At 46.1% G+C, this 10475-nt stretch overlaps 1 protein-coding gene across 3 annotated transcripts; it reads left to right on the top strand.

Annotated features, from left to right (window-relative positions):
• The first annotated feature begins 3058 nt into the window (after positions 1 to 3058).
• On the top strand, positions 3059 to 8331 carry EBP (EBP cholestenol delta-isomerase). Of its 3 annotated transcripts, none has more exons than XM_069747891.1 (5): positions 3059 to 3139; positions 6254 to 6575; positions 6778 to 6814; positions 7289 to 7419; positions 7771 to 8331. In XM_069747891.1, exons 2-5 carry the CDS (start codon positions 6275 to 6277, stop codon positions 7992 to 7994), a joined length of 693 nt encoding a protein of 230 aa, XP_069603992.1. In that variant the 5' UTR covers positions 3059 to 3139; positions 6254 to 6274; the 3' UTR covers positions 7995 to 8331. The 3 variants fall into 3 exon arrangements, with proteins under 3 accessions (XP_069603992.1, XP_069603991.1, XP_069603990.1); XM_069747890.1 differs by having other exon boundaries at positions 3059 to 3152; XM_069747889.1 differs by having other exon boundaries at positions 3059 to 3207.
• Positions 8332 to 10475: the final 2144 nt, after the last annotated feature.

Here is a 10475-nt window from a genome sequence, read left to right as displayed (position 1 = left end):
GCCCGTAATGCAGCTTTTCTTTTCGCATCAGCTGACATTCGTGCCATGGAATTCCTTTTCTTATGAGGCATTATTGTGGTAATAATAGTCTGTAACTGGCAGTTTCTATATGCTCTCACATAGAGGTAATGTGACTGACATCAGCCTTTCCACCAACACACCCTAACTGACATGCTATTACCTCACACAAGCTTTGTTATACTGAGAATGTCCTTTGTTGCTTATATTTACCAATCAGAGCTCAGATTAATTAACTGTAGCAAAATAGAAGCTGAGCTGTGATTGGTTGCTATTGGCAGCCTGATAAATCCCCAGCCAACAGGAAGCCCTCCCCCTGGCAGTATATATTAGCTCACACATACACATAATAGACAGGTCATGTGACTGACAGCTGCCGTATTTCCTATATGGTACATTTGTTGCTCTTGTAGTTTGCTTATTAATGAGGCTTTTATGTTTGAAGGATAATACCAGACTTGTGTGTGTTTTAGGGCGAGTTTCATGTGTCAAGTTGTGTGTGTTGAGTTGCGTGTGGCAACATGCATGTAGCGACTTTTGTGAGGTGAATTTTGTGTGGCGACATGCGTGTAGCAACTTTTGTGTGTCGAGTTGCATGTGACAGGTTAGTGTAGTAAGTTGTGTGCTGCAAGTTTTGTGCATGGTGAGTTTTGCGCGTGGCGAGTTTTATGTGTGGTGCATTTTGAGTATGTGCAAGTTTTGTGTGAGGCAACTTTTGCATGTGTTGCAACTTTTGTGCATGTGGCAATTTTTCCGCGTGTGCAAGTTTTGCGTGTGGCGAGTTTTCCATGAGATGAGTTTTGCATGTGTGGCGAGTTTTGCGTGAGCCTAGTTTTGCATGTGGCGAGTTTTGCATGTGGCGAATTTTGTGTTTCGACTTTTCTGTGGCGAGGTTGGTGTATGTGTGGTGAAATGTGTGCTGAGGGTGGTATATGTGTTCAAGCACGTGGTAATGTGTGGCACATTTTGTGTGTGTGTTCATATCCCCGTGTGTGGTGAGTATCCCATGTCGGGGCCCCACCTTAGCAACTGTACGGTATATACTCTTTGGCGTTAATGCTCTCATTCGTTAAAGTGAACCTGTCACCCCCAAAATCGTGGGTGAGGTAAGCCCACCGTTCTGTAATGCTGTAGATAAGCCCCCGATGTATCCTAAAAGATGAGAAAAAGATGTTAGATTATACTCACCCAGGGGCGTTCCCGCTGTTGGTCCGGGTCCGGCGCCTCCCATCTTCATCAGATAACGTCCTGTTCTGGTCTTCACGCTCTAGCGCAGGCGTACTTTGTCTGTCCTGTTGAGGGCAGAGCAAAGTACTGCAGTGCACAGGTGCCGGGAAAGGTCAGACAGGCCCAGCACCTGTGCACTGCAGTACTGTGCTCTGCCCTCAACAGGACAGACAAAGTACGCCTGCGCCAGGCCAGAGCGTGAAGACCAGAACAGGACGTCATCTGATGAAGATGGGAGGCGCCGGACCCGGACCAACAGCGGGAACGCCCCTGGGCGAGTATAATATAACGTCTTTTTCTCATCTTTTAGGATACATCGAGGGCTTATCTACAGCATTACAGAATGCTGTAGATAAGCCCCTGATGCCGGTCGGCTTACCTCACCCGCGATTTTGGGGGTGACAGGTTCCCTTTAAGTCCCTCTTGTTCACATCTGGCAGCTGTCAATTTGCCTCCAACACTTTTCCTTTCACTTTTTCCTCATTATGTAGATAGGGGCAAAATTGTTTGGTGAATTGGAACACGCGGGGATAAAATTTAGCCTCACAACATAGCCTATGACGCTCTCGGGGTCCAGACGTGTGACTGTGCAAACTTTTGTGGCTGTAGCTGCGACGGTGCAGATGCCAATCCCGGACTTACACACATAAATACATACACACATTCAGCTTTATATATTAGATATTTTAATATATCTTTAATAAAAGTTACATTTTAGTTACAGCATCAAACCCGCAGCGGCCGGATGTTACAACACGGAGGATGGGATTTCTAGAAATCTCATGTCCACTATGTGTCTATCTGCACCAGCGGTGACGGACAAGGGGCACACCTTTCAGGACCGCAGCATGTCCATTTCTTTTTGTGGAGACGCATGTGGATTTTCCACAGACTTGCATCAATGAGGATAATCCACGTGTGAAAAATGTAAATGCGTAATTTGCATAAGGTTATGTTCCCACGGTCAGTAATCGCTGAGGGTTGGACGCTGTGTACATCCGCACCATCCCACCCACAGCAGCCAGATGTTGCAGCACAGCGGATTTCAAGAAATCCCATCTCCACTATGTGTGCACCGACGCCTCCGGCTTCCCTGCGGAGACGGACATGCGGCACATCTTTCCAGACCGCAGCATGTCTATTTATCCCGCGGAGTTGCTCGTCTCCTCAAGATAAATGTCTCCGTACAATATATAGGATGCTGTGATTCCACGCGCCTCAGTGAACACACCCGGAATCACCTGCGTTCAAAAGCCGGCAGCGGTTTGGAAAGAGTGAACATGTGCTGCTCCCAAAGCGCTGCCTGATACTGATCATGGGACGTATGATGCGGACATTCTGCAGCGTCAAAACCGCAGCAGCTACTGAAAGTGGGAACAGACCCCTGAGTCCAGAGCCTCTCTAACCAATCTATTGCAGACAGCACGCAAACTTATACTGCCACCTGCTGGCAAAATATCAGTACTACTTATAGCGAACGTTATATGCTGTGTGATCCACGATGCCGCGCAGGTCTAGTACAATAATCTAATCTACATAGCGGAGCAGAATGGCTGCAATAACTGTATAGTCTAGAGCCAATCAAGTACTGGGGGCGGTGCCTTTTTACAGATTTCAACCAATAGACGTCGATAGAACGAGAGTCGGCCGAGGTTCGAAGACCACACAGACTCCGCCCCTACCTTTATTCACCCAATCACATGTCGCCTTTTCCAATATAGATGCTGAGCTGCCTTGAAGTTAATGAACGAGCCGACAATGCATCGGCTCCTGATTGGCTAAGCGGTGACAATGTCAAGCAATGATTGGGGGAAGAACGTAAGAGGGCGGGGTCTCTGTCTTACTTGATGTAAGAGGTGAGTTGAGACCTGAAGGAACGGGGAGCAGAGCGGAGGTGAGACCTGAAGGTGCGGGCAGCAGAGGTGACACCCAGGAGCCAAAGCCTTATATACTCCTCTCCCTGTACGTGTATCTATAGATAGCCGGCTGTGTGCAGTGTGCTGTACATGTATCTATAGATAGCTGGCTGCCGGTGCAGTGTGTGCTGTACATGTATCTATAGATAGCTGGCTGTGTGCAGTGTGCTGTACATGTATCTATAGAGAGCTGGCTGTGTGCTGTACATGTATCTATAGAGAGCTGGCTGTGTGCAGTGTGCTGTACATGTATCTATAGATAGCTGGCTGTGTGCAGTGTGCTGTACATGTATCTATAGATAGCCGGCTGCCGGTGCAGTGTGCTGTACATGTATCTATAGGTAGCTGGCTGTGTGCAGTGTGCTGTACGTGTATCTATAGATAGCTGGCTGTGTGCAGTGTGCTGTACGTGTATCTATAGATAGCTGGCTGTGTGCAGTGTGCTGTACGTGTATCTATAGATAGCCGGCTGCCGGTGCAGTGTGCTGTACATACATGTATCTATAGGTAGCTGGCTGTGTGCAGTGTGCTGTACGTGTATCTATAGATAGCTGGCTGTGTGCAGTGTGCTGTACGTGTATCTATAGATAGCTGGCTGTGTGCAGTGTGCTGTACGTGTATCTATAGATAGCTGGCTGTGTGCAGTGTGCTGTACGTGTATCTATAGATAGCTGGCTGTGTGCAGTGTGCCGTACGTGTATCTATAGATAGCTGGCTGTGTGCAGTGTGCCGTACGTGTATCTATAGATAGCTGGCTGTGTGCAGTGTGCCGTACGTGTATCTATAGATAGCTGGCTGTGTGCAGTGTGCCGTACGTGTATCTATAGATAGCTGGCTGTGTGCAGTGTGCCGTACGTGTATCTATAGGTAGCTGGCTGTGTGCAGTGTGCCGTACGTGTATCTATAGATAGCTAGCTGGCTGTGTGCAGTGTGCTGTACGTGTATCTATAGATAGCTAGCTGGCTGTGTGCAGTGTGCTGTACGTGTATCTATAGATAGCTAGCTGGCTGTGTGCAGTGTGCTGTACGTGTATCTATAGATAGCTAGCTGGCTGTGTGCAGTGTGCTGTACGTGTATCTATAGATAGCTAGCTGGCTGTGTGCAGTGTGCTGTACGTGTATCTATAGATAGCTAGCTGGCTGTGTGCAGTGTGCTGTACGTGTATCTATAGATAGCTAGCTGGCTGTGTGCAGTGTGCTGTACGTGTATCTATAGATAGCTAGCTGGCTGTGTGCAGTGTGCTGTACGTGTATCTATAGATAGCTAGCTGGCTGTGTGCAGTGTGCTGTACGTGTATCTATAGATAGCTAGCTGGCTGTGTGCAGTGTGCTGTACGTGTATCTATAGATAGCTAGCTGGCTGTGTGCAGTGTGCTGTACGTGTATCTATAGATAGCTAGCTGGCTGTGTGCAGTGTGCTGTACATGTATCTATAGATAGCTAGCTGGCTGTGTGCTGTACATGTATCTATAGATAGCCGGCTGCCGGTGTAGTGTGTGCTGTACATGTATCTATAGATAGCTGGCTGCCGGTGTAGTGTGTGCTGTACATGTATCTATAGATAGCCGGCTGCCGGTGTAGTGTGTGCTGTACATGTATCTGTAGATAGCTGGCTGCCTCTGCAGTGTGCTGTACATATATCTGTAGATAGCTGGCTGCCTCTGCAGTGTGCTGTACATATATCTATAGATAGCTGGCTGCCTCTGCAGTGTGCTGTACATATATCTATAGATAGCTGGCTGCCTCTGCAGTGTGCTGTACATATATGTATAGATAGCTGGCTGCCTCTGCAGTGTGCAGTGGCCATAGATACACGGTATATAATGTCTTACCTGTCTCTTGGGATGGAGTTTCCCGTTGTCCTCATATTAGAGCAGAATATCAGGGTTTTGCGAGACATTATGTGATTGTTATTTTTGTTTCTTGTTTTCTGTTTTTTTTTTTTTTGCTTTTATTTATTTTTACTTAAAACAGTATTTTGTTTAATTCCGTGTTGTAGTTGTTGTGCAGCGGGGTCCCTGGTTTCTGTGGCTTGTGACGGGCCGCCAGCTTGGGGCATTGGCATCAGCTCCAGCAGACAGTGAAACATTTTTACTAAATAGCCAAAAAGAAAAAGAAGAGCCCCGACACATCACATCCTAGAATTCCATCTGTATCAGGCCACGGTCACACCTTCAGTATTTGGTCAGTATTTCCCATCAGTATTTGTAGCCAAAACCAGGAGTGGAACAATCGGAGGAAAAGTATAATAGAAACATATGCACCACTTCTGTATTTATCACCCACTCCTGGTTTTGGCTACAAATACTGATGTAAGAGAACCACAAATAAGGTTCAGATATCACACTGCAGTTACGTAATAATGTAAAATATTACATGATCCAGGAGCTCAAAGGCCAAATCACCGAATATTCAGGTGGAAACACGAACAACCCTGGTTCTTCCCCTCATACACAAAGTAACAGGCATCATCTGAGCGCCACTATCCCGACACACGTCCGTTCTCTTATTTTTATTTCAGACATAATAAATCATTTTTTTTTATTTGGAATTTTTTATTTTATTTAGCATTTTAAACCTTTTTTTCAAGAGGTTTAAAAAAGTAATTGTATAATAAAAGACATGGCGTCTCAGCTCCGGGGGTCCTCTCTGTTTTCTGCTGCAGTGATAATTCACTGTCTACACATGTCACTGCTGCAGCCAATCACTGGCTTGTGTTGTCTGGGGGCTGATGGGCTGCAAGATGGAGCCCCTGTCCCGACTCTGTGTGGTTCCGTAGATACAAATATTTCAGACTTATCTCACTATCTCAGATGCTTTCATATACATACAGAGTGACGTGAATTGTTCTACCCCCTTGGTGGCAGACCCCTTACATCAGCCCCTGGGTCATACAGTGGGTGCAGAAAGTATTCAGACCCCTTATATCAGCCCCTGGGTCATATATGGGACATGTTTCCATTGTTGCGGATGGCATTACCACCACGTGGGTCATGTACACACTTCACTGATCGTTGGTGCCGATCTGTTCTCCTTGGACGGTTCTGTGTGATGTGATTGCCGTAGTCTGATGATCTCCTTTATCCCCCGCAGGTGTAACACTTAGGAGACAATATGGCTCCAGACACAGGATCTCCCATCCCTCATCCTTTCTGGCCCCGGGATCTCCAGATCGATGGCTACCGTCCTAATGACCGGCCAATGTCCGAGTTCTTGACCTTTTTGTTCTCAGTTTCTGGGGTTCTGCTGGCTATAATATGGTTCCTGACCGGTCGGGTGACTGGTATGAGTGCCCCGCGCCGCCTGGGTGTCTGCTGGTTCATGATCTGTGGTTTCATCCATGGCATCATTGAAGGCTGGTTCGCCTTCTACTACCCCGTGATCACCAAGGACCAGGCGTTCCTGTCACAGCTGTGTAAGAATGGGCTGGGGTCTTGAGGTGTTTCTGTATTGGGGAAGACTAGGTGACAGCTGGTCTGGGGGCTACTGGAACTCTTGGAGGGCATGAACCAGCTGCCCTGGAATCTGGAATGTCCATCCTGCCCATGTATCAGTACAGCGTCTCCTACCCATCGTCGTTGTCTTACTGCTTGTCTCCTATTTATCTCTCTCCACAGGGAAAGAATATGGGAAAGGTGACAGCCGGTACATGATGTGAGTAGCACCCGGTGGCTATATCTTAATCAGTAAATATGTCCTAATTGAACTTTAGGCTGAATAGAGCTAATAGAGGGGTGTTGTGAGGCGCAGACCCCCATTATGATGTCCATTGTGCCCTAATAAATCATAAAGGCTCCTGTTGTACTGCTAGGACATAGCCGGAGGCTGATCTTTTTTTTTGTGAGGTTATGGTTGTGCATTATTAGCGAAGACTCTTGGTGTGAGATAATATATGCTCAGTTTAGCGGGGTTCTCTACTTACCTGGGAATAAATCTCTTTCTAGTAACTGGGGTCTCCAGTCCAAGCAGAGAAGGGGCTACGAGATTTGGCGGAATCCATGTTACTTTCTGCCTCGTTAATTAGATTTTCCAAAAATGCACTTGGCTGGAGACATGTAGGGATTTCTGGCCTGCACTTATGTAAGATTGGAGACTTCAGACCTCTGTCTGCACTGTTTTTTCTTGCAGAGGTGATAACTTCACAGTCTGCATGGAGACCATCACAGCGGCGGCATGGGGACCACTGAGCATCTGGACGGTGATCTCCTTCCTGCAGAACAAGCCCTATCGCTTTGTGCTGCAACTGATTGTGTCACTTGGTAAGAAGCAGTAGACATTTAGTACCTGAGAGTGAGAAAAAAACATTATATATTGTATAAACTGTGACTCGTAAAGTGTGAGCTCGGCTAATCTCCGTGACCAAGTAACCCTATTTGTGTAATCCAGGGCTGGCTTATCTCCAGCACCGAGGACTGTTACACTGTCCCTGTAGACGTTGGCCTGGACAAGTCCACACCCAGATGATAATTTTACGTAGACCTGCATGTTGGCCGCCTGCAGCATCCATACAAACATTGCTACACTCTGCCGTCCTGACCCTGCAGGAGCCCCCAGACGTGGTGGCGTTGTATCCTCCAGGGACTGTCTGATCCCTCTCTCCATGTCCACAGGGCAGCTCTACGGCGATGTCCTCTACTTCTACACCGAGTATCGGGACGGATTCAGTCACAGCGAGAAGTGGCACCCCATTTACTTCTGGTTCTACTTTGTCTTCATGAACGCGCTGTGGATCATCATCCCGTCTATCCTTATCGTGGACTCGTGGATCAACCTGAGCAAGTCACAATCCACAGCCGACAGGAGCAGATCCACAAGCAAGACAAAAAAGAACTGAATGTGGACAATGGGGGTATAACGGTGGTTTACCATGACATGAGGCTCGGGTTTAACATCAGATATAAAAAATAATGGTGATGTCCTTGGAAACCAGATTCTTGCTTTCATCCTACATGTTAGTTGGAATCTGATCGCTGTGGGAGGTCACTTTTTACTCATAGTCCAGACTTTTATATTCACTTTTATGCTTTATCATCATTCACATTGTATAAATGTAAGGTCCTATGACTTTATGTTCATATTTGCCATCATTTTTATTTTATTTTTTTTGCAAAAGCATATGCTTTATTGTGAACACAATTTTACAATTTACATATAGATTTGATCTACCTGAAGAGTTAAATTCTTTATTTGGAACTAATCCTACGTTACCTCCTGTATTATACTCCAGAGCTGCACTCACTATTCTGTTGGTGGGGTCATTGTGTACATACATTACATTACTGATCCTGAGTTACATCCTGTATTATACCCCAGAGCTGCACTCACTATTCTGCTGGTGCAGTCACTGTGTGCATACATTACATTACATTACTGATCCTGAGTTACATCCTGTATTATACCCAGAGCTGCACTCACTATTCTGCTTGTGCAGTCACTGTGTGCATACATTACATTACTGATCCTGAGTTACATCCTGTATTATACCTCAGAGCTGCACTCACTATTCTGCTTGTGCAGTCACTGTGTGCATACATTACATTACTGATCCTGAGTTACATCCTGTATTATACCCCAGAGCTGCACTCACTATTCTGCTTGTGCAGTCACTGTGTGCATACATTACATTACTGATCCTGAGTTACATCCTGTATTATACCCGACAGCTGCACTCACTATTCTGCTGGTGCAGTCACTGTTTGCATATATTACATTACTGATCCTGAGTTACATCCTGTATTATACCCCAGAGCTGCACTCACTATTCTGCTGGTGCAGTCACTGTGTGCATACATTACATTACTGATCCTGCAACCACCCAACCACACAATGTGTATAGGGGTATCTATGACTATGTCACAGTAGATGAGTCTGGGGGAAATACGATTGAAATTCAATTTGCCTAATCCTTTTGTTCTTAAGAGAGATGTCCTCTCACTGTTGTGAACACGTGCACGCTCACCTGAGCTGAGCATGTATTTAGGAAGGTAGAGAGGTACAGCGGTCACAGGAACGAGGAGGGTTTCCCTGGCGTCTGCCCGTTAGGATCCTATATGTGGACATCAGGTTCTCCTGATTACTGGTGCGGTCACTAGCTCAGTCTCAGTCTTTGTTTGTTGCTTGTTTCTAGGACTGACAGTGGTCTGATACTGTCTCCTGATCTTTGTTTTCTGGTAATTCCAGGGTGTCCTTGTCCCTTTTATCTCTGCTTACAGAGAGAATGTGATAAGAGGTTGAGACTTTGTATATGAGTACAAGGTGGAGTTATTCATCTTTTACCTTGATCCTGGTCTCTACAGATCCAGAATGGCGCACAGTGAATCTCCACGTAAGGGAGTCCTCTCCCCATACGCTGTGCTCTGATTGTGGACAGTGGGTACTCCCAGCTGATTTGCCCATAAGGCATGACATAGCATATCCCTGCCCTGTGTGTTCTGTATCCGGCCTGACCCCGATATAATGTGTCGCCTGCTATTACACACTCAGACATAAGTAGTTTTGTGGATGGATCAGGTAGTCACAGAAATAGGAGAGATGCACGGGGTCGCAACTCAACTGGTCGCAGAGTCAAAGCAAAAATACATGTGTCTATAGGGCCCTATGATGCTTTTTATTAGCAATTTATAGGAAAAGGCAGTGAAGACTGGTAACACAATAAAAAAGGCATAAGGCAACAGATCAATAGCAAGAATATAAGGGAATAAGGTCAACACTATGGTATCTTGCACCCACATGTATGAAGCCAGGCAATATATTACACAGTTCCACAAATTAGCAACAACCTACACACTGTCTGGTTATTATTACAGATGAAACTTAATGCTAAGCACAAATGAAAAGCAAAGTTATTAAACTGAATATACATGGTTTTAAATGATAAAAGCAAGCTATAATATATTAACCACAACAGCAGTCAGGAACAGCAGAGCAGAGTTGGTGGTGAGGCACATGCAGTAGAGAAGGATGTGCATATCACTCAGGAACAGTAGACCCGAGTTGACAGTCAGGGATGTGGCTGTAGGAGAGCTGGCTGTGCAGATTGTACCCAGGTGTGGCTAGATTCCAGCGAACCATGTGGTGTCAGCATGTGCTTGGTACCTGAATACTCAGGAGTGAGTCGGCCTTAAAGACCTCAGATGATGACATCAGAGCTGCACACTAAGTTATTATAGAAACCTGATGCACACTAGCACAGAGGAAGCCAGACCTAAAGGAAGGGGGAAATACAACTTGGCACTGGAGCTAGGACCAGGTGAGTAACATACCTGGATATCTATAGCGATATAAGTTGGTGTCACACTGTGGTGGTCTTAGGTAG

This window comes from Ranitomeya imitator, chromosome 2 (assembly GCF_032444005.1).
Source record: "Ranitomeya imitator isolate aRanImi1 chromosome 2, aRanImi1.pri, whole genome shotgun sequence".
Lineage (NCBI taxonomy): Eukaryota > Metazoa > Chordata > Amphibia > Anura > Dendrobatidae > Ranitomeya > Ranitomeya imitator.
This window is presented reverse-complemented; position numbering and strand designations above follow the sequence as displayed.

Bases quoted from the DNA above. Each gene is read 5' to 3' on its own strand.
- EBP (XM_069747891.1), top strand. From the start codon at position 6,275: ATGGCTCCAGACACAGGATCTCCCATCCCTCATCCTTTCTGGCCCCGG. The intron at 6,815-7,288 runs GTGAGTAGCACC...TTTTTCTTGCAG, and splicing joins GGTGACAGCCGGTACATGAT to AGGTGATAACTTCACAGTCT. The intron at 7,420-7,770 runs GTAAGAAGCAGT...CCATGTCCACAG, and splicing joins GCAACTGATTGTGTCACTTG to GGCAGCTCTACGGCGATGTC.